The 27,058-nt window shown below is 41.4% G+C and overlaps 1 protein-coding gene across 1 annotated transcript; it reads right to left on the bottom strand.

Annotated features, from left to right (window-relative positions):
- Positions 1-19,983: 19,983 nt before the first annotated feature.
- LOC121586538 (stathmin) lies at positions 19,984-26,829 on the bottom strand. Its single transcript, XM_041903290.2, has 5 exons — positions 26,749-26,829; positions 24,444-24,488; positions 23,875-24,047; positions 22,545-22,736; positions 19,984-21,070 (listed from the first exon to the last, which is right to left on the bottom strand). The coding sequence occupies exons 2-5, from the start codon at positions 24,460-24,462 to the stop codon at positions 21,002-21,004; spliced, it is 453 nt and encodes a 150-aa protein (XP_041759224.1). The 5' UTR covers positions 24,463-24,488; positions 26,749-26,829; the 3' UTR covers positions 19,984-21,001.
- Between the last annotated feature and the right edge of the window lie 229 nt (positions 26,830-27,058).

Raw genomic sequence — 27,058 nt, 5'->3', positions numbered from 1 at the left:
AATACAGTATATTGGGATCAGGTACGACTTGTATTTTCTAGAAATGTCTTGGGCTCAAGATTAATCGTTTGTGACGTGCTTAGACATTTAAGTGGTGTCTAATTTGTACAATTAGAAATACTGTCTGTGTCTGAGAATGTCAGTCTATTATGTACCTTCTCCCCCCCCTCCCTCCCCCTCTCTCTCTCTCTCTCTCTCACGCATGCATGCTCTTTCACACTCTCTCTGTATCTTTCTCTCCCTCTCTCACTCACTCACTATCTCTAATCAAAAGAGATCCTTTAGTCTGCTTCAGGTACAGCTTAATAACTTACATAAACTCTTTCCCATGTCTTTTTATGACTTTCCCTGAAAACGTAATTATTTTCTAAGTTTGATTGATTCATATGTCCTACTCTGAATGTTGTTTGGGTGCTAAGATAGTCTGTAAAGTGCATTCCTTTTTAGTGTACATTATACACACGCACGCACGCACGTGCACACACACGCGCACACACACACACACACACACACACACACACACACACACACACACACACACACACACACACACACACACACACACACATACACACACACACACACACACACACTCAGTTTATTGGCCCATCACGGATTGTGCTAGAGTATTACATTCCATTTTAATTCAAATTTCCTACAGACTGGCTGCTTGTTCAATGGGCCTCAGTGAGATGGATGTGCAGGTTTATAATAAGCAGGGAACATCATTATGCAAATGAAGGAAATATGACATCCTGTGAAGTCGTAAAAACGTCTTGGATGTTGTGTGTTGGGGGTGGTGTAGACGTGAGATATGTCAGTGAACAACACCTTTCATTGTCCAACGCAAATGTCATTATTGTCAGATTAGAAGACATGCGAGGAGAGGACAGTCTGTATCGGGACGGCAGCGTGAAAGTCACTGGTCTGGATAGACTAGATATATTTCTGTGGCATTGGGGAGTCCCGGGGTGTGCAGTGTGGTGTTTGTGCGTGTGTGTGAGTGAGTGAGAATGTTGATGTCCACAGAAGATGAACAGGGCTTTTAATCATCAGATTTACAGAGCATAATGCAGACCTAATTGGTTTAAAATGTACCCTAATTGGCATTTATGGTGCACAGTGCTGCTAGGGCTCTTAGTACATTAGAGTGTGCCTGCATGTGTGCGTGCATGCATGTCTGTGAGGGAGACAGTCTTGCATTAAGGCTGGTTACAGCAGAGTTCACATTTTCACTCCCAGCTCTCACCTCCCCCTATAAACTACTACAGTATTGTGAGGTAATTGGACCAGCTCAACATGCAGGGGAGAGAAACACAGACAGGGGCCAGTTAATAAATGGACCCGAGTTACTGTTCAAACAGATTAGTGCACATTAAGGTTAATCGCTCTCTCTGTTATTGGCAGAGAGGTTTAGAACACTCTTTCTTATTGGTCTATTAACTAATGTACTGCATGGTGATGTCACCAGGCAGGACAAAACTCCATCCCACCAAAACAGGCTGACATTTCAGGCGTGGATTCACTCTGTGTGATGTATTAGGAGTTGACATGATTTTTGAATGACTACCCCTTCCTCTGTCCCCCATATATAAAACATCTGTAAGGTCCCTCATTCAAGTACAGATTCAACTACAAAGACCAGGGAGCTTTTTGAAAGCCTCATAACATTTACATTTTAGTCATTTAGCAGACGGTCTTATCCAGAGCGACTTACAGTTAGTGAATATATATATATATTTTTTTTATACTGGCCCCCGTGGGAATCGAACCCACAACCCTGGCGTTGCAAACGCCATGCTCTATCAACTGAGCTACATCCCTGCCGGCCATTCCCTCCCCTACCCTGGACGACGCTGGGCCAATTGTGCGCCGCCCATGAGTCTCCCGGTCGTGGCCGGCTGCGACAGAGCCTGGATTCGAACCAGGATCTCTAGTGGCACAGTTAGCACTGCGATACAGTGCCTTAGACCACTGCGCCACTCAGGAGTACAGATGGGTAGAGGGGTAACAATAACAAATCAGACATTTAATATATATTTAAGCATGATCAAGTTATTAATTATGATGTGGATGATGTATTAAACCACCCAGACACATCAAAGATGCAGTCGTCCTTCTGAACTGAGCTGCAGGACAGGAAGGAACCTGCTTAGGGAAGTCCCCATGAGGCCATTTGTGATTTTAAAACAGCTACAGTTCAATGGCTGTGATGGGAGAAAACTGAGGATGGATCAACAACATTGTAGTGATTCCACAATAATCACTTAAATGACAGAGTGAAAAGAATAATACAAATATACAGAATATTCCAAAACATACATATGTATGCAACAAGGCACTAAAGTAATACTGCAACAACAAAAAACACGGCAAAGGAATAAATTTTTTGGCCTAAATGCAAAGCCTTATGTTTGGGGCAAATCCAACACAACACATCACTGAGTAACTGCCTCCATATTTTCAAGCATGGTGGTGGCTGCATCAGGCAAAATCCTAAACGAAAACCTGCTTCAGTCTGCTTTCCACCAGACACTAGGAGAGGAATTAAACTTTCAGCACGACAATAACCTAAAACACAAAGCCAAATCTCCACTGGAGTTGCTTACCAAAAAGACAGTGAATGTTCCAGAGTGGCCAAGTTACCGATTTTACTCAAATCTGCTTCAAAATCTATGGCAAGACTGGTGGAAAGCAGACTGAAACAGGTGTGAAGAATTTTGAAAATAATAATGGGCAAATATTGCACAATACAGGTGTGCAAAGCTCTTATGAGACTTACACCAAGAAGACTTACAGCTGTAATTGCTGCCAAGGGTGTTTCTAACATCTATTGACTTAGGGGGCTGAATACTTATCTAATCAAGGTATTTTTGTGTTTTATTTTTATTAATAAAACAATAATAAAAATACTTCCACTTTGACATTACAGAGTATTTTGTGTAGATTGTTGACAAAAAATGACAATTAAATCCATTTTAATCCCACTTTGTAACACAATAAAATGTCAAGAAATCCAAGGGGGGTGTAGACTTTCTATAGGCACTGTAAATGTATTTATCATATTGTCACAGCTTGCCCTTGAATGCATTACTCTTCATAGTTCACAGCTTGTGTTTACAATACCAGTATAGGTCCTAACATACGCATTGCATGTGTATGAATATGAGTTACAGCACGTACAGTAATCATACATCTCCATGGGTGCTAGGAAAGCCTTGGACTCCCAACAACAAATCAGGGTCACCCACATAATAATTGAAATATCATGGTGCCCCCCACCCGCACAATTATCAAAAATATTGACATTGGGCATCCACAAGAGACCCCTCCCACACACACAATGTGTAATGTGAAAACTGCATATAACCAGTGCACAGGCCTGGGGTCCCAGTGGTGATGCTGCGTGTATAATATATGACTGCTAGAGGCCTGCACTGCTCTCTCTCTCTCTCTCTCTCTGTCTCTATCTCTGTCTCTCTCTCTCTTTCTCTCTGTCTCTTTCTCTCTCTCGCACACGCGCGCACACGCGCGCACGCACGCGCTCGCACACACACACACACACACACACACACACACACACACACACACACACACACACATCCAGCTCAGCGCCACAGCCAGCTGATGGATGGGGAACAAGTATGCTAATGCCCTATTGGTTTAAAGCCTCTTTCTCTCTCGCCTAGCTGCTCTAAATTATAGCATTACAAAAACCTTCACTGCAATCCCCCCCATTTGTCACGCTGCCGCCGCGAAAGTTCCCCGTCAGAAATAAAACAGGGGAAATGGAGAAGGAGCTGGGAAGTGATTTACTGTAAAGTCAAACGTGATAGTCTGTAAGGTTGTAGGGAATAGGTGATATTGGTTTTGTTTATGTTTGCCTGCCATATGTTCCCTTGGCATGACTGTCTATGGAGATTTACACAGTGAAATTGATGCTTGGTTGTTTGTTTGCATATAAAAATAAATAAAACATGTAGTAGCTCATAAAACGTCTGTCATGTATGGTAAGTCCTCCTGTAGCTCAGTTGGTAGAGCATGGCGCTTGCAACGCTAGGGTTGTGGGTTCGATTCACTAACTGTAAGTCGCTCTGGATAAGAACGTCTGCTAAATGACTAAAATTTAAATGTTGGGTGCGAAGGTAATTGCTGCCTGCAACCAACCTGTGGTCACCTCAACCAACCAACCTGTGGTCAGCAGAACATAATTGGATTTACTTCAGAAGTCATTCTATGGCTATGCTATACATATAGGCTGTGTGTGTATGGTATAGCCGATAAAGTAGCAAAAGGTTGAGAAGATGAATTTCCTTTTTGGACTCCTGCCAAGGCACGGAGGTGTGTGTGTGTGTCTGTGGTGTTATACCTCCAGGATGGAGTGAGGCACATTACCAAGAGGAAGTGTCTGTCAATGCTGTCCTTCATAGCCCTCTATATAAGATTTGAACTGCATCCCAAATGGCACCCTATTACCTATATAGTGTCCTACTGTTGACCAGGGCCCAATAGTAGTGCACTACAGTATATAGGGATTAGGGTGCTATTTGGGACGTAGCCTTAGCTTGGCTATTCTTCCATATCTCTCTCTCTCTCTCTCTCTCTCTCTCTCTCTCTCTCTCTCTCTCTCTCTCTCTCTCTCTCTCTCTCTCTCTCTCTCTCTCTCTCTCTCTCTCTCTCTCTCTCTTCTCTCTCTCTCTCTCTCTCTCTCTCTCTCTCTCTCTCTCTCTCTCTCTCTCTCTCTCTCTCTCTCTCTCTCTCTCTCTCTCTCTCTCTCTCTCTCTCTCTCTCTCTCTCTCTCTCTCTCTCTCTCTCTCTCTCTAGAACATTTACAGTTGGCTATACCTCCATCTCCTCAGACCCCGGCACCCTAAACTCTGGTCATTACTGAGATTTATCAGCTTTGCCACCCTGCCTTATCCCGTTTCATCTGATGCTGGCACACTGACTAAGTTCATTCTCAAAGAGAGAGAGAGAACACTTTCCTCCAGAGGGAGGAACGTTGCTGTCCTGACCTCAGAAAGCCGTTGGCTGGCATTGTGGATGAGTGTTCTGTGTTAGCATGTTTTATATGAGAATAAGATACGGTAAGTAAGTGGTCTAAAGTTGTTGTCCTTTATCCAAATGAAAAGAGAAAAATGAAATGACTGTTCGACCTCTCATTCCTTTCTCTTGAATCTCCTCTTTGTCTGACAGATAATAGTCCCCTGTCTGTCCTCGTCTTTTCAAACTTAATCTTACAGTTATTTTATCTTTTTTTTTACATAAAAAGAGAAAATGTTCAACCTTTACAACAACCTTTTACCAAAGTAAAAGTAAGAATGCTCAAACTTAGCCAACTCCTCTCCAGTTTTAAGGCTTCCACTGTGACTGTCTGGACAATATGATCTGTTCACAGTCATAATCAGTACATATACATCACAATCACTGTTTGCTTTGATGCCCTCAGTCTGGTACAGCACAAATAGTTTACATTTTAGTCATTTAGCAGACACTCTCATCCAGAGCGACATACAGTTAGTGAATACATATATTTTTTATACTGCCCCCCCCCCATGGTAATCGAACCCACAACCCTGGCGTTGCAAACGCCATGCTCTATCAACTGAGCTACATCCCTGCCGGCCATTCCCTCCCCTACCCTGGACGACGCTGGGCCAATTGCGCGCCGCCCATGAGTCTCCCGGTCGCGGCCGGCTGCGACAGAGCCTGGATTCGAACCAGGATCTCTAGTGGCACAGTTAGCACTGCGATGCAGTGCCTTAGACCACTGCACCACTCAGGAGTGCGCCACTCAGGAGTAAATAGTCTCCTCTGTTTTATTCTCCCCTCTATCCCAGCCTGCCTAGACCTGCTGGTTCAAAAGGTAACACTGTTGGAGTACATATCCTTGAGAGGGTAGAAATTAAGTGAATGTCCACCTGTACTGAATCATTTCCCAGCAGTGCATGGCGGCTGAGACCGCTACCCCCATATAACCCCCATGTAATAGACCCTGGTCCAAGGTGCTTGATTAGCTGGCATGGTTTTTACCGGTGCTTCTGAGTCTATAACAATAGGGGGTGACCAGGGAAGAGAGGGACCTAGCCGTAGTTAATGATAATCCCCATTTCACCCTCTCTCTCTCTCTCTCTCTCTCTCTCTCTCTCTCTCTCTCCTCTCTCTCTCTCTCTCTCTCTCTCTCTCTGAAGACGACAGTGTTAGGTTATTTGAGGTTTGAGGGATAAAAAGCATGCGGGAACGGCCCGTTCTGATGGATTTCCTCTGCTATTATCAGTGTTTATATTAATTCCTGCAGTAATAAATGGATAAATGTATTTTATTGCCTGCAGAAGCAGCTTTGGGACAAAGGATGGTGCAGAGCGAGACAGAGGTTATAAAAGCTGAACAATACTCACCACCTCGACCAATTAACTGCTCTGATGTGTGCTTGATGTCCCTTGTTATGCAATAAGTAAGCCAACATGGATGGATGTGTTTAACTATGACATCATATGGAGACCATTTAGCTCCAATCTGAATGTGTATTTATTAACTTAGTAATAATTTAGTTGAGTAGGGAGAATATAGTCTTTAGATAGTATTCCAAATGGCGCCATATTCCTTAACGTTATATAGTACACTCCTTTTGACCAGCCCAGAAGTAGTGCACTATAGGTAGTGAAATGCCATAAGGCAGTTGTTAAGGGTAACTGTGCATCATAGTACTGTACCATATCTGCACTACCGTTCAAATTTTTTGTCCATTAAAATAACATCAAATTGATCAGAAATACAGTGTAGACATTGCAAATGTTGTAAATGGCTATTGTAGCTGGAAACGGCTGATTTTTTATGGAATAACTACATAGCCGTACAGAAGCCCATTATCAGCAACCATCAGTCCTGTGTTCCAATTGCACGTTGTGTTTGCTAATCCAAGTTGATCATTTTAAAAGGCTAATTGATCATTAGAAAACCCTTTTGCAATTATGTTAGCACAGCTGAAAACTGTTGTGCTGATTAAAGAAGCAATAAAACTGGTTATACTTAAATCCAAACTGGTTCTCTAGCAAATTAGTAAGATTGTCTCACCCAATGTTCAAGAATGGCCTTTTTCCCTTTATTCAGATTACAACCTCTCACTTTCAGTTATTTGAAAAGGAAATCGTCTCCCAAATATCACTATTTCTAAAGCAAGCCATAGAAAGTTGGTTGCAATTTCAATTGAATCCTCCAGAAACGACAGAACTAATAATGCAACAAATATTGTGGTTAAACTCAAATAATTAAAAAAGGTATAATCTTCGTAAATGATATCATCGGTAAGACTGGTGGAGTTATGTCGCACATGCAGCTAACAAAAATATATGGAAATGTCTGCTCTACCCAAAATTACAACCAAATAATTGCAGCATTACCGCAAAAAAGCCATATCTCAGACTGCCCATCTTAATCTTTTCTTTTTATTGGCCAGTCTGAGACATGGCTTTTTCTTTGCAACTCTGCCTAGAAGGTCAGCATCCCGGAGTCGCCTCTTCACTGTTGACGTTGAGACTGGTGTTTTGCGGGTACTATTTAATGAAGCTGCCAGTTGAGGACCTGTGAGATGTCTGTTTCTCAAACTAGACACTCTAATGTATTTGTCCACTTGCTCAGTTGTGCACCGGGGCCTCCCACTCCTCTTTCTATTCTGGTTAGACCCAGTTTGCGCTGTTCTGTGAAGGGAGTAGTACACAGCGTTGTACGAGATCTTCAGTTTCTTGGCAATTTCTCGCATGGAATAGCCTTCATTTCTCAGAACAAGAATAGACTGACGAGTTTCCGAAGAAAGTTATTTGTTTCTGGCCATTTGATCTTGTAATCGAACCCACAATTGCTGATGCTCCAGATACTCAACTAGTCTCAACAAGGCCAGTTGTATTGCTTCTTTAATCAGCACAACAGTTTTCAGCTGTGCTAACATAATTGCAAAAGGGTTTTCTAAAGATCAATTAGCCTTTTAAAATGATAAACTTGGATTAGCAAACACAACGTGCCATTGGAACACAGGACTGATGGTTGCTGATAATGGGCCTCTGTACGCCTATGTAGATATTCCATAAAAAATCTGCCGTTTCCAGCTACAATAGCCATTTACAACATTAACAATGTCTACACTGTATTTCTGATCAATTTGATGTTATTTTAATTGACAAAAAAATTGCTTTTCTTTCGAAAACAAGGACATTTCTAAGTGACCCCAAACTTTTGAATGATAGTGTATGTGGCTCAGTTGGTAGTAGTATGGCACTAGTAATGCCGTGGTTATGGATTCAACACCCACAGGGAGTACTAAACATACTAAGCATGTATGCATTCACTCTGGTAAGTGGTATTTATTATTAGCATTATTACTCCTAACTATCCCCTGTTTTCTGGTGTAATATGAAACCTAAAACGCTACTCAGGCTGTTAGTAACTCAGACACGTACTAAGACACAAAGCAGAAACACAGTCCATTAGAAAGAGCATAAAACACCCTCCCACAGTCTTAATTGCACCCATTGTGCAACAACATCTACCAGGAACATAATTTCATCATGCAGCAGGCACAGATTCTGGGCTGTTAATTCCATTTTGCGATGTCCAAATAAAATAACTCATAATTGGAGCTGTTTAAATGTTTTTAGAGAAATACAAAGTAGAAAATGCATGCATGCACACATACACAATGCACTGCATATCACCTAGTTAGGTGTGCTTGCTGAAAGCAAAGCGCAACTTTAGAAACTGTTCATACTTATTATTATTATTCTGCCGGAACCTCTAGCGCCAAAATCGTAAAAGGTACAAACACCAAAACAACTTTAAAATGTGCAGACTGACACTATCAAACGTTTTGATACTACTTATGCTTTTCATCCTACAACCTTATTTGCATAAATGCCAATGCATTGAATGAGAAAAATTCACGTCACTTCTATCCTCTTCAACCGTTTAAGCTAGAAACGCCATTCAAACTCTAAAACGTGCAGACCAGTCTGGAATAGTGTGCTTCTATACAGCTTTTTGATATAATTTATACCTTTTGAACTATAACCATTATAAATGTGCATAAAAGCTCGATAGGCTTGAATGGGAAGTATTTGGATTTGCCACTGCTCTTGAACCGTTAAAGGTACAAACACCAAACCAATTGTGACATATACAGACTGACTCAACTTAGTTTTCTTGTAAACTATTGTTGATGCTATTTGTACTTCTTGAACTATAACTGTTTTAAATGTGCATAAAAGCTCCAGACTTCAAAGGCAAACATTTGATTTACCACTGCTCTTGAACACCAACCCCACATTGACATGTGCAGACTGACTCAACTTAGATCGCTTCATTACAGCTTTTTTCTACCATCATAAACTATAAAGCTTGTTGTATCCTCTTTTATTTAAATGGCGGAATGCAGGCTTCAACATTCTAAACTGAAATCACTGCCACAAAACTTTCAGTATGTTCAAACTAAAACATTTTGAGAGCTTAAAAACACATTCTATGGCTTATGATGATATATAATTCACTCTAGCCTACCATACTAGCCTACTATAACCCACTATAATAACTCCACACCTACAAACCACCCCAAAATAGGTCACTATAACTAAATCATACAGTGAGGGAAAAAAGTATTTGATCCCCTGCTGATTTTGTACGTTTGCCCACTGACAAAGAAATGATCAGTCTATAATTTTAATGGTCGTTTTATTTGAACAGTGAGAGACAGAATAACAACAAAACAATCCAGAAAAACGCATGTCAAAAATGTTATAAATTGATTTGCATTTTAATGAGGGAAATAAGTATTTGACCCCCTCTCGATCAGAAAGATTTCTGGCTCTCATGTGTCTTTTATACAGGTAACAAGCTGAGATTAGGACCACTCCCTTTAAGAGTGTGCTCCTAATCTCAGCTCGTTACCTGTATAAAAGACACCTGTCCACAGAAGCAATCAATCAATCAGATTCCAAACTCTCCACCATGACCAAAGAGCTCCCCAAGGATGTCAGGGACAAGATTGTAGACCTACACAAGGTTGGAATGGGCTACAAGACCATCGCCAAGCAGCTTGGTGAGAAGGTGACAACAGTGCAAGATCTCACCTCGTGGAGTTACAATGATCATGAGAACGGTGAGGAATCAGCCCAGAACTACACGGGAGGATCTTGTCAATGATCTCAAGGCAGCTGGGACCATAGTCCAAGGCCAAATCGTTGGGTCTCCTGAGTGGCGCAGTGGTCTAAGGCACTGCTTCGCAGTGCTAACTGTGCTACTAGAGATCCTGGTTCGAATCCAGGCTCTGTCGCAGCCGGCCGCGACCGGGAGACTCATGGGCGGCGCACAATTGGCCCAGGGTAGGGGAGGGAATGGCCGGCAGGGATGTAGCTCAGTTGATAGAGCATGGCGTTTGCAACGCCAGGGTTGTGGGTTCGATTCCCACGGGGGGCCAGTATAAAAAAACAAATGTATTCCCTAACTGTAAGTCGCTCTGGATAAGAGCGTCTGCTAAATGACAAAAATGTAAATAGTCACCAAGAAAACAATTGGTAACACACTACGCCGTGAAGGACTGAAATCCTGCAGCGCCCACAAGGTCCCCCTGCTCAAAAGAAAGCACATCTACATGCCCGTCTGAAGTTTGCCAATGAACATCTGAATGAATCAGAGGAGAACTGGGTGAAAGTGTTGTGGTCAGATAAGACCAAAATGGAGCTCTTTGGCATCAACTCAACTCGCCGTGTTTGGAGGAGGAGGAATGCTGGCTATGACCCCAAGAACACCATCCCCACCGTCAAACATGGAGGTGGAAACATTATGCTTTGGGGGTGTTTTTCTGCTAAGGGGACAGGACAACTTCACCGCATCAAAGGGACGATGGACGGGGCCATGTACCGTCAAATCTTGGGTGAGAACCTCCTTCCCTCAGCCAGGGCATTGAAAATGGGTTGTGAATTGGTATTCCAGCATGACAATGACCCAAAACACATGGCCAAGGAAACAAAGGAGTGGCTCAAGAAGAAGCATATTAAGGTTCTGGAGTGGCCTAGCCAGTCTCCAGACCTTAATCCCATAGAAAATATGTGGAGGGAGCTGAAGGTTTGAGTTGCCAAACGTCAGCCTCGAAACCTTAATGACTTGGAGAAGATCTGCAAAGAGGAGTGGGACAAAATCCCTCCTGAGATGTGTGCAAACCTGGTGGCCAACTACAAGAAACGTCTGACCTCTGTAATTGCCAACAAGGGTTTTGCCACCAAGTACTAAGTAATGTTTTGCAGAGGGGTCAAATACTTATTTCCCTCATTAAAATGCTAATCAATTTATAACATTTTTGACATGCGTTTTTCTGGATTTTGTTGTTGTTATTCTGTCTCTCACTGTTCAAATAAACCTACCATTAAAATTATAGACTGATCATTTCTTTGTCAGTGGGCAAACGTACAAAATCAGCAGGAGATCAAATACTTTTTTCCCTCACTGTAGCCTATGACAACCCTATTACTATTACCACTACTACTACTATTTCACAACCATAAATACTTCAAGACTAGCAAGCACTTAACATTTACTGAAGTAAATGTCATTTTCTAGTTTTCAGTAAGCAGGAAGGGTACTGCACCATTTTGATCCCATTTATTCTAAGTCAAAAAGACCCAGTCCCTTTCCTCCATTTTTGGCCAGGCATGTTCCTGTGTGGCTCAGTTGGTAGAGAATGGTGCTTTTAATGCCAAGAATTGTGGGTTTGATTCCTGCTGGGCCCATCAATATAAATAAAAAAATTATGCACACATGACAGTAAGTCACTTTGGATAAAATCAACCGCTAAATGGCATGTATTTATTATTATATATTCTAGCTTTTATAGTTCCATTCATGACCCTTACAGTGACATACTGCACCTTGATTGTACAGAACTGCTTTTAATAGTCCCTTTTATGGCAGCCATAACACTTTAGTCAAAAGAGGAATGTGGAGATTTGGCCTTGGACATATCAGGTGAATGTATTACAATGGTGGGGCAGAGACTATTGGTGAAGGAGGTATATTCAATATAATTTCTCAACTCCAGCTGAGGACACTGATCCTCTGTATGAAAAGGCATTGACTATCTATGCAGGAAAAAACAACCAACATCTTTCACATACTCAGACAGTGCATGAAAGAGTTGGAGCTTATCTTTTGTTAGCTGTGCAGTCACAGTGTCAATTCTTCACTGGAGATCGATTTAATATGCTACAATGAACTAGCTTCAACTTGGTGACATAGAAACACACACAAACAAATGCAAAACACTGCACTAGCGGTTTTTCAGAGTAGCTTTGCATAAACTAGCTTGAGTTGAGATGATTTGGAAGAAGGCCAGCTAGAGGTTAAGTACCAGAGCACTCCAACAGACGATATCAAATCTACAGCTAGTGTAAACTTTTGAAAACGATTAGATAGAAAACACATGGCGTTAAAGTCATATTTCAATTTGTGCTCTGTGTTGTGGGAGCAGAACAAACAACACATTTCTGATTCACCATCTTCCCATCTGAACTAAGAAACTAAGAAAAATAAGTTATAATCCTTGAAGTTCTATTCTAGACCAACAAGGCCTCCAAAGCTCACTGCAAAAATTGACGTCATCACACAATGAAAATATTAGTAGGAGGAAGCCAGTGGGAAGACATCACTGTTCTGGTATGACTATGGATGAGGCCACACACAAACCTGGAGGCTACTGTAGACTACCTACCTACCTTGGTTTAGGACACTGAATCTAAATGTCCTCACTACACTCCTACACCTGCTGTTGTACTGTTAGACTCTTCAGCGCCACTCTTTGATGGAAGAACCACACACTGTGATCCACTGTTTAAGGGCAATGACGCACGTAGAACCCACCTATGCATAGATGTGTGTTTTTAATGTAGTGAAAAGTGTAAACCCTACAGCAGTGTTGATGGGCGTCAGTGAGTACGTTTATAAGCACGCTAATAATTCGACATTAAACTGATTATGGCAGTAGGCAGAGTATGGTATTAGTCATGTAAACACTTTACTCTACTTATCTTAATCGGCGTACGGTCATAGTCAAAGTAAGCATACGCAGATTAAAACACTTGGTTTTCTGCGCAATCTTTAGATGTATTAGGACATGTAAACAGTTTAATCGGCGTTCCAGCAGTGTATTTGATCTGTGCATGTGCCAGCCCTGGTACCGCAAGCCTCCCTCTTATGATCGAGTGAAGTGAGTTTGGTAAAACTGAAAGTATGCATCTTAGAAATATTTTTCACATACACATTTTATATGTCCGAACTCGGAATCAAATAGGCTTCTCAAAAATAACATGGTCGCTGTGGTAGAACGTTGATTGTGATTGCCGATGTTCTGCATTTATTTAAGTCCCATCAGGAAGTCTGATTTCAGATGTGTCCATGTAAACAGGATTATTAGGGAAATCATTATTCTTGCAAAGCATGTAAACGTTTTAAACAAACAATTTTAATCTGACTATCCACAATAATCATATTATTTTGTGCATGTAAACGTACTCAGTGAAGTAACAGGGTGTAGGCAGAGGTTAGATGATTCTAGAACTACACTGAGAGGGTTTGAGGGTTGAAGAGGCGAAACTGAGAGGGGTTGAGAGTGAGGAGGATGAGGAAGTTTAGAATGGTGGTGCTATATTAGATTGGTAGTGGGCGTCGTTTCGACAAGCAGAGAATCTCTACATTTGAACACTACCCCCTATCTCCTCTAAACGTCATTCCACTAAATCGCCCACAGCATCTACCAATCGGCCATAACACTTTCCCTCAATCCCTCAGTGTTCGTGTACTCTTATACTTACTATTCAATAGGAACATTGTCAACGTCACCCTCTATCTCCTCGCATCGCCTGTTCACCCCCTATTTCTGATCAACAATACACCCTCAACCTCCTTATATCCTTGGAAGTATCGTTTAACTGACCCCTCTCAGCAGCACTCTCTTCATCCACCCTTACCTCACGTTTGTCTCTTGTGAGCGTAGCAGGAGATTTGGTTCTGGGTGCTGAGATTACCTCACCCTGTCCCCAGCGGGTGTATCGCCCCAGTCTCAGCCTCAAACCCAACCCAAGCCTTGCCCTATTTGTTGTGTCCCCTCCTCAGACACTTCCATTAAGATGGTGTCAGGATAAACTAAACTTCATCCTGCATTTCTGTTTACTAAAGGAGATACTGGGCTGTTTGTATGTCTGTGTCTCATTTCCCCCAGTTTTCCCATGTTTTAGCTTGATAAAGAAATACAAAGTGGATGGGGGTAGATAGGGATGGTATATGGCAGAGTGGTGATTTGTATTGTTCTGAAAAATGACAGGCTTGTCTTTCATCTTTATTTCTCAAACATGGATTTAGTTGGCTCTAAGACTGAGACACAGTGAAGATATGAGGAGGTACTAAATTGCTTGCTTTAGTTTCAGAGTTGCATCAGCTTTACCCCTCGTGAAGTTATTAGCTTTGTATTAACAAAGCCCACCAGTGAGTTATAAAAAGGGTATTGCCATTCCATTTGACCCCACTGGAGCACTAACGACAGATGGCAAAGTTATTTTATATTATGACATAATATGGTGAAGTGCACATTCAGTACAAGGACTAAACATCCAAAGACATAAAGCATAGTTAATTACTGTTAAAAAAGCTCCATGTTCTTTGTTCTCTCTCTCTAGGGTCAATATGACACAACACAGCAAAAGTTACGATTCTGGCTGAGGCATAATGAATTTGATTAAGATAATTACTCTTTCAGCTGGTTTATTATACAGTAGGGGTTCTCTTCAATCACATTTTCCATGAAACCACAAAGCACCTACGAGGAAATCAACAGGTACAGGTGGGTTAGAATATTTTCCTTATTCAAGTCAGAATAATGTAGCTCCATTTAAAGAAAGTACTAAATTACTTTTAATTGTTGTGTAGCCATTATACTGTACTTTCCAGAAAACCACATACATTTGCTTAGAAGAAATCAACAGGTACAGACTATATTCGTTATATTCAGAAGAGTTACGTGAGTCATTGGTAGAACATGGATGCCCTCGCACGCACACACCACACACACACTACCATCTCATCCCCCTGGAGGACTAAAAGTCAGTGGCAATCGCGTCACCACAGCTCCCCCCTGTGTAGATGTAGAAATAAGTGTCTTTGGTTATTAGAAACAGTAGTAACCCATTAATCACCAGTGTCTGACGCTAACAGGCATCTAGGCTGGGGGGAGTAGAACAGAATACATCAAACTGAATCAGACAAAACATTTCACTCATTATGGATGACTAGTCTTGTTCTCCATTGTTCAAGTCCTGTCTTTTCTCTCACTCTTTTGTCCAAAAGAAAATGTTAAATCATGGTGCTCTGACAAATAGATTTATGTGAAAAGCACTTTCAGAGCACTGTCATATAGCTTAATTAATTAAGAGTGAACACAAAAGCTAAAATCCTAACCTCACATCACCTACACTACAGTTCCACTTCCCTCGTAAAACTGACTATCCTACCGATCCTTGACTTCGGCGATGTCATTTACAAAATAGCCTCCAACACTCTACTCAGCAAATTGGATGTAGTCTATCACAGTGCCATCCGTTTTGTCTCCAAAGCCCCATACACTACCCACCACTGTGACCTGTACGCTCTTGTTGGCTGGTCCTCACTACATGTTCGTCGTCAAACCCACTGGCTGCAGGCCATCTATAAATCACTGCTAGGCAAATCCCCGCCTTATCTTAGCTCATTGGTCACCATAGCAGCACCCACCCGTAGTCTGCGCTCCAGCAGGTATATCTCACTGGTCATCCCCAAAGTAACACCTCCTTTGGCCGCCATTCCTTCCAGTTCTCTGCTGCCAATGACTGGAACGAATTGCAAAAATCTCTGAAGCTGGAGACTCTTATCTCCCTCACTAACTTTAAGCATCAGTTGTCAGAGCACCTTACCGATCACTGCACCTGTACACAGCCCATCTGAAATTACCCCACCCAACTACCTCATCCCTATATTGTTATTTATTTTGCTCTTTTGCACCCCAGTATCTCTAATTGCACATAATCTCTTGCACATCTAGCATTCCAGTGTTAATACTAATTGTAATTATTTTGCACTATAGCCTATTTATTGCCTTACCTCCATAACTTGCTACATTTGCACACACTGTATATATATTTTCTGTTGTATTTTTTGGACTTTATGTTTTTTACCCCATATGTAACTCTGTGTTGTTGTTTTTATCGCACTGCTTTGCTTTATCTTGGCCAGGTCGCAGTTGTAAATGAGAACTTGTTCTCAACTGGCTTACCTGGTTAAATAAAGGTGAAATAAAATAAAATAAAAAGTGTGTTTTGGGTCGTTGTCATGCTGGAAGACCCAGCCACGACCCATCTTCAATGCTCTTACTGAGGGAAGGAGGTTGTTGGCCAAGATCTCGCGATACATGGCCCCATCCATCCTCCCCTCAATACGGTGCAGTCATCCTGTCCCCTTTGCAGAAAAGCATCCCCAAAGAATGATGTTTCCACCTCCATGCTTCACGGTTGGGATGGTGTTCTTGGGGTTGTACTCATCCTTCTTCTTCCTCCAAACACGGCGAGTGGAGTTTAGAGTTTAGAGTTTTATTTTTCATGATTTTTTAAAACAAATGTTTTAAATGTAGAATTTTTCTTCCACATTGACATTAGTTTTTTGTGTAGATCGATACATTTTAATCCATACATTTTAATCCCACTTTGTAACACAACAAAATGTTGAAAAAGTCAAGGGGTGTGAATAATTTCTGAAGGCACTGTAAATACTATGAAGAGTGCCTGGGTTCTCCTTGTTTTTCTCTGACTAGTAAACCTCTACCCTTACCAAACAGCACCTCCAATCCTACTTTATAATATTCTATCTATAGTGTATGCACATACCTCTCCCAACCCTTGTTTTTTTTTTACCTTATTTGTCCTCCTCCCACACACAGCGTGTTATCTGAATTTAGCTCAGTGCCTTACATAAAGATGTCTCCACAGCACCGGCTTCTACCTGACCTATGGAGAGAATCAATATTACAGCTTTTTCTACATGATCTGAGTGACGTTTCTGTATAGCTGTAAATACATGAACTATCCACCTGGGTGTAGACCTGCTGCATACAGCCAACTAACCTCTGGACCAGGTGACCTTTGCTTTCAGTTAACAACCGCAGGGGTTGAATGGAACTTGACCCCATAGTTGAACTAACTTCTTGGAAACACCAACACATAGGGCCACCAGGTTCACATAGCCCATAGCTATTAGATGAATATTACCTAGAATCTTCCAGTTTACCATGGGGTCGAAAGGAAAAAACATGGGTTTGATAAATTCCTATAGAAACGCCTACACGTTAGGCCTCATCAAGTCATATTATTGATATTAGATCAATATTAGCTAGAATTTTGTCAGCCATCCAGGGATTGATTAGATTTTCCATTTCACCTCATGAAAGTGCTCATAAAAAGTGGGTAACAGTTTTTCTCCTACAGTGCCTTCAGAAAGTATTCATACCCCTTGATTTAGTCCACATATTGCTGTCTTACAGCCTGCATTGAACATTGATTAAAAGGGGGGGGGTTCTCACCCATCTACACACAATACCCCATGAAGTGAAAACATGTTTTTTTTTACATTTTAGCAAATGTATTGAAAATGAAATACAGAAATATCTCATTTACATAAATATTCACACCCCTGAGTCAATACTTTGTAGAAGTACCTTTGGCAGTGATTAAAGCTGTGAGTATTTCTAAGTATGTCTCTAAGAGCTTTCCACACCTGGATTGTGCAACATTTGCCAATTATTATTTTCAAAATACTTCAAGCTCTGTCAAATTGGTTGTTGATCATTGCCAGACAACCATTTTCAGGTCTTGCAATTGATTTTTAACTCAGCCACTCAGAAACATTCACTGTCTTCTCGGAAAGCATCTCCAGTGTAGATTTGGCCTTGTGTTTACGGTTATTTTCCTGCTAAAAAGTGAATTAATCTCCCAGTGTCTGGTGTAAAGCAGACTGAACCAGGTTTTCCTCTAGGATTTTGCCTATGCTTAGTTCCATTACGTTTCCTTTTTATCCGGAAAAACTCCCCAGTCCTTAACGATTGCAAGCATACCCATAACATGATGCAGCCACCACTATGCTTGAAAATAGGGAGAGTAGTACTCCGTAATGCGTTTGATTTGCAGAAAAATTGTAATTGCTTTGGCACATTTTTTACTTTAGTGCCTTGTTGCAAACAGGATGCATGTTTTGGAATATTTTGTATTGGCTTCCTTCTTTTCACTCTGTCAATTAGGCTAGTATTGTGGAGTTAACTACAATGTTGTTGATCCATCCTCAGTTTTCTCATATCACAGCCATTAAACTCTGTCCAGTAGCTTTTTTTAAGTCACCATTGGCCTCATGGTGAAATCCCTGAGCGGTTTCCTTCCTCTCTGGCAACTGAGTTAGGAAGGACACCTGTATATTTGTAATGACTGGGTGTATTGATACACCATCCAAAGAGTAATTAATAACTTCATGCTCAAAGGGATATTCAATGTCTGTTTGTTTTTTTACCCATCTACCAATAGGTGCCCTTCTTTGCGAGGCATTGGAAAATCTCCCTGGTCTTTGTGGTTGAATCTGTTTTTTAAATCCAGTGCTTGACTGAGGGACCTTACAGATCATTTTATGTGTGGGGTACAGAGATGAGGTAGTCACTCAAAAATCCTGTTAAACACTATTATTGCACACAGAGTGCAACATGTGACTTGTTAGGCCAATTTAAACATATTTAGGCTAGCCATAAAGGGGTTGAACACTTATTGACTCAAAACATTTCCGATTTTCATTTAATTAATTTGTTTTAGAAAAATAATCAAAAAACATAATTCCTCTTTGCCATTATGGGGTATTGTCTGTAGGCCAGTGACAACAAATCTCAATTTAATCTATTTTAAATTCAGGCTGTAACACAAAATGTGGAAAAATGCAAGGCGTTTGAATACTTTTTGAAGGCACTATCTACCAGACCTCTTAATATAGCCTTTGACAAAATGGTTGTTGATAAGGTGAGATGGATATCTAAGGGAAAACAAGATTAATATGATGCAAGGAGAATGTGAATATTTTAGATATCCTGACAGAATGGAGAGCCAAAGATGGTGAGACTAGCCTATGCCGTTTCTTGAACTAAAGTGCAACATTGCCACCTAGTGGTCTTACTATGCTACTTCCATGTTCAATATTCCAATATGCAGTTTCTATTTTGCAGTCAACTGTTTTTAGTCCACACTCTCTCCATGATAGCCGCCGGACATAACTGTGTGACTTGAGATGCATGCTAAAATGCTGCATATCTGTCTGCTATCCTAGCACCCTTGCAGAAGATGAAGATTGACTGTCAGTGGACAGACAGTCCAATGAAGCCAGGGCAGTATGCATTTCAGTTCTATACCGTTCGCAGCAAATGTGCAAAATCTTTTCTCTAGTAGAAATTAAATGTTTCCCCTTCAGTCTGAACAAGACTAAACAAAAAGATACAGTATGAATACTGTCCCTGATCAGCGCTTTCACCTCCTAAACCCCACTAGACAGCACCAGGAGTAGAACCCCCACCCCTAGACGTCACATGCACTCCAAGTGAAGCATAATACTAGGCTCATCAGTTGGTCCCAGTGCATAGTACTCCATTACACAATCATGTTAATTTAAAAGGTGCAAGATTAAGCCCAACATCCTTTCTTGACCTTTGGGTGATGGAAAAATACTGGCTGCTAAATCTTAACATGGAATCCAAAATGAAACCGAGCAGCAGTTTGCATTCCAGGCTAACTACATCCCCACATCTTTAACCTGTTCTAGCTAACTGTTAAAAGGATGGTCTTCAAAGAATTGCAGAAATCTGAAGCGTCACAGGAATCAATAAAGCACGCATGGATGAAGAAATGCCGTTTGACCATTTTATTATTTATTACAGTTAAGTCAACTAGTAACATCTATTAAGAAGCCAAAGCGTATTGCTCTTCTGCATTCCATGTATAGACCCACTCCTCTAGTAACATCCTAGATGATTCAAAAGTCTGGCAAAGTTACTTCATGGCCCTACAACAGCACTAAGTCATGTGCTTTGAGACAAACCTCCACTTTACAAACTAAACAAAAAAAAATAAAAAATCAGCAGCGGCACAAAGATTAGGTTTAGGTTGCATCTGAAATGGCACCCTATTCCCTATATAGTGCACTACTTTTGGGTAGTGCATTAGGATAAGGATGACATATCAGACAAAGCCTTAGTTCTTTAAAGAACAAGACTAGCAGATCTCTAAACAGCAAAAGCTGCGATACACCTACTGCTGTGAAAGAGGTGAAACCAATCAATATGTTAACGACCAGTGATCAATAAGCGCTATGAACAGTCAGGTGTGAGATACACAGGGACACCATTCCAAAGCTGCACTATGGAATAGAGAGATCATGTCGAGGACCTATGCACAGCACATGCTTCCTTAAAAAGGACAAGTCCATACACTGCTATTTTTCATTAGGTCAGAAGCTGTAATGAAAAAAGCTATATATCCAAAGAAATGGGCTGTGTATGAAATGGTTACTAGAGGTCCAATCCTTGCTTTCTCAGTCCTCTTTTTGTTAATTTCTTTCACAGCTTCATTGGTGGTCTGAGGAAATTACCTTGGATCCTCTCCTCCAATACCATTTGAGAGGATTTGAAGGCTAGTAACGTTTAGACAGCCGTAGAAGCAACAAGGAGACAAATATCCACACATACAACTATCGCAAGTACACTTATAGCAGGAGAGAAGTTAAATTCACAAACGGGGAGAACTTATTTTCTTCATAAGATGGGTGGCAGTGAACAACAAAAATACTGGCCATCAACTAAATATAAATCAATCTTTGGATACGTAAAAAACCCTCTTGTATACAATCCCCCCATAGACTGAACTGTTCAGTTTTCTGTCTCGGCACCGCCCTCTTTGGTTTCCTTCTTGGCCCGCACCTCTTCCAGTTTCTTGTCCTGGGAAGAAATAGAAGTTCAAAACATTAGTGACATTTCTAAAGTGAATTATTGAACATGCATACATTCCTTTCGCTTTCCCGTTGCCAATTTGTCATGAGCTTGACCAGTGACATTGTGGTGTTTACCATTGGTGTGAAATCAATAAAAACACTGAACTTTTTCCTCAAGTCTTCCAACTGCACCAAACCAACTCTGAACTCACTTGCAGAGGTAAGTGATCAAGTCGTTGAGATCCCGCCCCCCCGTGGGTGTATCCTTTAGGGATGGGGCATGGTTATTTGAATATCCAAATGGACGTTAGTATTCGATTACTTACTTGGGAGAGTACTCATTTAAGAAAAAAGTTGAGTGCACCCCATAAAAAGACGCTCCAGTAGCCTACACATGTGTAGCTTGTTACTGTCTGAGTCACAGCGGCTTTACAGTCAGAGGCTCCATGTGTAGCAAGTGAAGCGGGCGATTACTAATCAATGCAAAATAGAAAAACGTAGAATTAAGTTGGCTAAATGAGAAGTAGGCTACGGTGACCAATCAACAGGTAGGCGGTCTCATATGAATTGAGTTCTAGACATTGGCCGGGGAGCGCAGCAAAATAGCCTTAATTACCCTTGTTACTTTAGCTTGCTAGCTTCTTTACAACGATTTGATGCAGTTCAGACAGGCACTACCAGATGGTACAGTCAGGCCTTAATGGCCATGTACTCTTATAATTGCCACCCAGCACAGCCAGAAGAGGACTGGCCACCCCTCAGAGCCTGGTTCCTCTCTAGGTTTCTTCCTAGCCAACGTGCTTCTACATCTGCATTGCTTACGGTTTTAGGCTGGGTTTCTGAATAAGCACATTGTGACATCTGCGGATGTCAAAAGGGCTTTATAAAAATACATTTGACAACCTATGGCAGCAACAAGTTTGTCTAACTAACGCAAGTCGGTTTGGCTACCTTCTCTCGCTCCCGCTGTGCCACAGATTGTTACACCGGCCCCCGCCGCCTCACCCCTCCCCTACAAGCAGAGTTCACCGGCTCTCGTCACGCGACCAAGTGTCCATTGAAGTCCCCCCAAAAACATATATTTGTAAACATGCATTTTGACTATCCGGATATCTGGGGAAAAAATATCATTATTCTAATACTGAAATAATTTCAAATGCCCATCCCTTATGTCCTACAAACAGCATGCATGATGTGTATAAACGTTGGAAATGTTACTGTGGTCGCTAGCTAGGCGCAGGCCATTAAGTTACTGATCATGTTCGAGAGCGTCAACACCATGATGCATCATGGGTAAATTGTGACTGATCTACAAATAGTCGTTATTTATGATGCAAGGTGATTTGTGGAGTCGGCAGTCACCTGCAATGTTGAACAACCCCACTGTCTCGTGTCCTCCCTTCATTGAAAATGACTGGTAGCTGGGTCACCGATTATCATGGCAAGACAGATCTGCAGGTAAAAGATAGAGGCCAACATACCTTCTCCTTGAACTTCTCACTCATGGCTGCCTGAAGGGCCTCCTTGTTCTCTTTGTTGGCCTCCATCTTCTGGTTAAGCTTCTCCTCGGCTATCTTGCTGAAGTTGTTGTTCTCCTCCATGGCTTTCCTTTGCACCTCCTTCTCGTGCTCCCTCTTCTCAGCGAGGTGCTTCAGAACCTCCGCTTCATGGGACTGGAGGATGGCGCAAGAGGGAGAGGAGTTTGATATTCAGACATCCAACTACAAAACATTTTAATTGTAATACAATATATAGACTGCATAGAGCCACAGGTGGTGATTATTTGGCCCCAAAGTTCTGGGGGGGACGGGACGGCATAAGACTAAAAACCCCACCAGCAAATCAGCCCAAAGGGATTTAAAATTTGGGAAATCTGTGCCAAAGTATTCCCCAAGCATAGAGATATGTGATCATATACAAATGTAAGAAAGGATTGAAAGGATCAGATTTTGGTAAATCATATCCATTTGGGCTTCTTTCTGTCAATTTCCAGCCCCCTGACCATCGCAGAAAGAAAAAAATCCCTAGCATAGAGGCATGTCATGGCAACAAGGCATAAGGTTAAAATGTGTAAATACTAGTGATGGGGGAAAAAATACAAATCAATCCAGTTAAATGTCAGGATATAGTAGTCCGCTTCCTTGGGGTCCAAAAAGGATCAAATTGATAAAACAATTACCCAAATTGGGATTAATAAAGTAATACTCCATTCATAATTTGACGATATAGCATATCATAGACAATAACGCAATATTTTTGCACTAGTTGGCTGTACCAAAACTCCAGTATTTTTCCTTTATAGTGTGTTCTCCATCTTTTAAATAGGGAGCCAATTTGTTTTCAGAACTTTTATTTCCATGACTGACTAGTGAGCAATATGTTTAGAACATCAAATCGCAATAAAATTTGTATAAAATCTTGAGTCGCAATACTTATTGTATGGGCACCTAAGCAGGGTGGGAAATTAACTTTAGTCCACCAGCCACTATGGCAGGTAGATGAAAAGCTACCAGTCACTTAGATTAATTTTGCACCCAAGTACCGCAATAACGTATTGTGAGGTCGCTGGCAATTCCCAGCCCTAGTAAAAATTCCCAAAATTGTGCCAGTCAGTTAAAGCTAGGATCAACATGTCCCCCCCTTTGTTTTTAGCTAACAATATACACTACAATTCATGGGTGAGAGTAGATTACCCTTTGTCAAAAAAGGTCATTTCTGGACAATAGTTTTTCCCTTTAGGGGACCCCTTTTGGATCAAGAGCACCTCTATAGGCAAAAAGTTCAGTGTAGTCTAACTGGAGCACAACCTACCTTCCTTCTCTCCTCTGCAGCCTCTAGTTTCCTCTGGATCTCCTCCAGGGACAGGTCCTTCTTCTTGGGGGGAGAAAGGGGGAACTCTCCCTTGGCGTCTGGACCTGGTGCTCCCAGGATCACCTCGAACGCCTGGCCAGACGCACGTTTATCAATCTCCTTAACCTGAATATCTGGAGGGGACAAATTATGCATTTCAGTTATTGAAACAGGAATGCCGACAGAGGTTCCTATGGGAATGTGGAACTTGTCTGGGTGCAAACGGAAATTCTATGCCTTCGAAACAAGGGAAGAGGTCTCAGGACAGGGACGTGAACAATTCGGGGGGCACAGACAGAATTGGGCCACTGCACACTTAACTAAGGTTCCCTCAATTGTATAAAGAAAAAAAAGAAAAAAAAAATCATCTCCTTCCTCTCATCTGGACTGATGGGAATAGACATGACTGGTGAAAACCATATGGTGGAAGCGCATCATTAGACTGGTTTCCACCTGCTCACTTCTTTAAGATAAAAAGAGAAGAGGGGTGGGGACCGATTATTTTCATGGCTTTCAAAATCCCAACTTACCTCCGCAGGAAGATGCCATTTCACCAGTGGACAGAGTCAATGTATCTGGAGGAAGAAAATGTATCAATTAGTGTCACATTTATTGACTAAAGCCCATTCCACATCAACAGTTGTCAGTGCTTTTACAGTAACCCGGCCTAGACCCCAACAAGTATGCGTGACAACACTTACTAATGCATTAGTATGTCCTTGAACATGAAGAACCAGCTACACCCACTCCCTGAGGACTGGATAAAATCTCCATCTTCACAAGGTGCCTGAATCATTAACACAGAGCACTTGCACCCTCTAGTGTGAGAGACCTCACTGTGTGTTCAGGTGGAACACTGACTAAACAGAGCTGCAAAAAGCAAAACCAGGCCCACTCAGTGGTGACATCTTTCGGTCACATTCAACAGCAACCAACCACCGCCCTATTTAAAAAAAGCTGTGTGGCATTCATTCACAGCTAACTACATGGCACATGAAACACTGTAGTAGGGCCAGAACAATACCATTATCACAACTCGTTAGTATGGTGGCAAGGGAATAAAACACGAAGCAATCAAACATTATGTTGTCATCCAGAGCCACATTTATTTTCCAAGCTAAAGCACAATATTTTACATACATCAGGTTGTCATTTTTGCTATGGAAAAAAATATTGCAATACTAGTATTTCCCCGGCCCTACTGTCTAGCATGTATACTAGATTTTACGAAATCCACATTAAATCAAGAAGCCACTTTACTGTAGATGGGCGAGGCCCTTTCAATGCCTGGCTACAGCCTCAGTGACATTATGTATGCATGATGAACAAACAGGCTATGGCTAGAACAAAAGGCTAGAGCTTACCAAAATTGCAGGGCGTTGACAATGCCATTGGAGAGCTACAAAGATATTTGGCAGCTATAATATACACCGGAAGCCAACAAGACTAGTCTGAATATTGAAACATTCAAAACAAGCTGCAAAAGGTGCACCCGTTTGTTCTTAGTGCACTAACGTTAGCTATATACCACAGGGGGAAACAAGTTCGACAGCACGTAGTTAACTACTTGAACCATTCAAATGCTAGAAGAATACAATAAAAATCAGTTTTCGTAAATACATTTGCATGTACAGTAATTTGACTCGGTGAAGTGGTGCTGATAAAGTCACAGACAAAGATGGAGGTTTGTCAACAGCTCAAAGATAAATACCAACATGTGAAGTGTTTCCATGTTTCGTTACCTAGCCCATTATACACTTAACCTAATTTGATTCTCTTGGATAAAAGGGAGGGGAGAGAGACACCTGCAGCAATCAAAACCTGCGACACTTTAGTTCTCAATACAACAAAGAGACTAGCTAACGTTCCATGGTCGTAACAAAACATTAGGTAACAGCACAAGAAAGGCGCTTTTGTTTGGTTGCAATGAACGTCAATGAGAGCAGCTGCAAACAAAGAGGGGCGCGAGCGCGTGCTCCAGGCAGTTCCGCCCGTTTTGTTATTAGCACGAAGCCACTCAACACCAAGTTCAATGCGTTTGAACGACAGGTTTAAAAAAAAAAAAATCACAATAATTAACCAGAACATTCAACGAGTAATAATTTATACGTCAATAACGCAGATAATTGTTAGTGGCAACGGGAAGCTTCAAATATGGATGGAAACACCGTTTGTTTAGCAAAATACCCTGCAAACAAAATGCATAAGTCATCGAGGAGTATCTATGAATGGCTGATCAAAGTAGGCCAAATTAGCTCATTAAAACATGTCACAATGACCTGTATTTATTTTAGTAAATGCAAAATGACTTGTTACTAGCTAGCTACGTCGTGTAATCAATAGAAAGTAATTTGCGCCATTATCAAATGTGCATCCCTACCCAGTAAGTAACGTTAGCGTCAAGACAAACACTCACTGATCAACGACATCTCGTCACCTGTCTGAGGCGAAACAGAACGATCAAAAGATGGCTAACGTTCGTTACCGTATGGAACAATAGCTGCTAACCAGCCATCCACCCACGTTCTTGTTACAATTGCATTCCATTTTCACTAAAGCAGTCAGATAAACTCTGTTGAAAGACACAAAATGAACAATGTCTGAGCAACAATCTTCATTAACTAACGTTAGCTAGGTTGGTTGTTAGTTAACGTCCAGAAAAACGAAGACACCGTGGCGTTTAGCCATGATTGAAGCTGAGAGGTAACACATTTTATCACCACTTCACCAAATTGTTTTTTTTATACAAATCAATATTTTCATCAATCAGGCAAGATTAGCTAGAACATTCAAATCTTTAAATCATATTTTTGGTAAGGATACCATTACACCCACCTTTACAAACAGTGAGACAAACTCTCCTCAACAGCCAGACTTTAGCCGCGAATTTTCTGCTCGAGCATGGTCAGTTCGCGCATAAAAAGCCCTAAATGTGTCGTCAACGCCAATTCTGCGATTCTATTGGCTGTTTACTACTCTCTCCGCACTCTTGGTAGTTGTAGTTGTAGGGATTTCTAGACATCAGCGCAGACAAGACGAGCATCACCGTAACATTATAGTTCGGTAATTAACATTGAATGAACATATACATTTATTGTTTACATTTAATTGATCGAAAATATGGGTATTTTGGGGATGAAAAGTC

This window comes from Coregonus clupeaformis, chromosome 17 (assembly GCF_020615455.1).
Source record: "Coregonus clupeaformis isolate EN_2021a chromosome 17, ASM2061545v1, whole genome shotgun sequence".
NCBI lineage: Eukaryota > Metazoa > Chordata > Actinopteri > Salmoniformes > Salmonidae > Coregonus > Coregonus clupeaformis.
Note: the sequence above shows the minus strand (reverse complement) of the source record. Positions and strands in the feature narration are given on the sequence as shown.

Bases quoted from the DNA above. Each gene is read 5' to 3' on its own strand.
- LOC121586538 (XM_041903290.2), bottom strand. The intron at 22,737-23,874 runs GTAGGTTGTGCT...GCCATCCTCCAG, and splicing joins CTGCAGAGGAGAGAAGGAAG to TCCCATGAAGCGGAGGTTCT. The intron at 21,071-22,544 runs GTATGTTGGCCT...ATTTCTTCCCAG, and splicing joins GTGAGAAGTTCAAGGAGAAG to GACAAGAAACTGGAAGAGGT.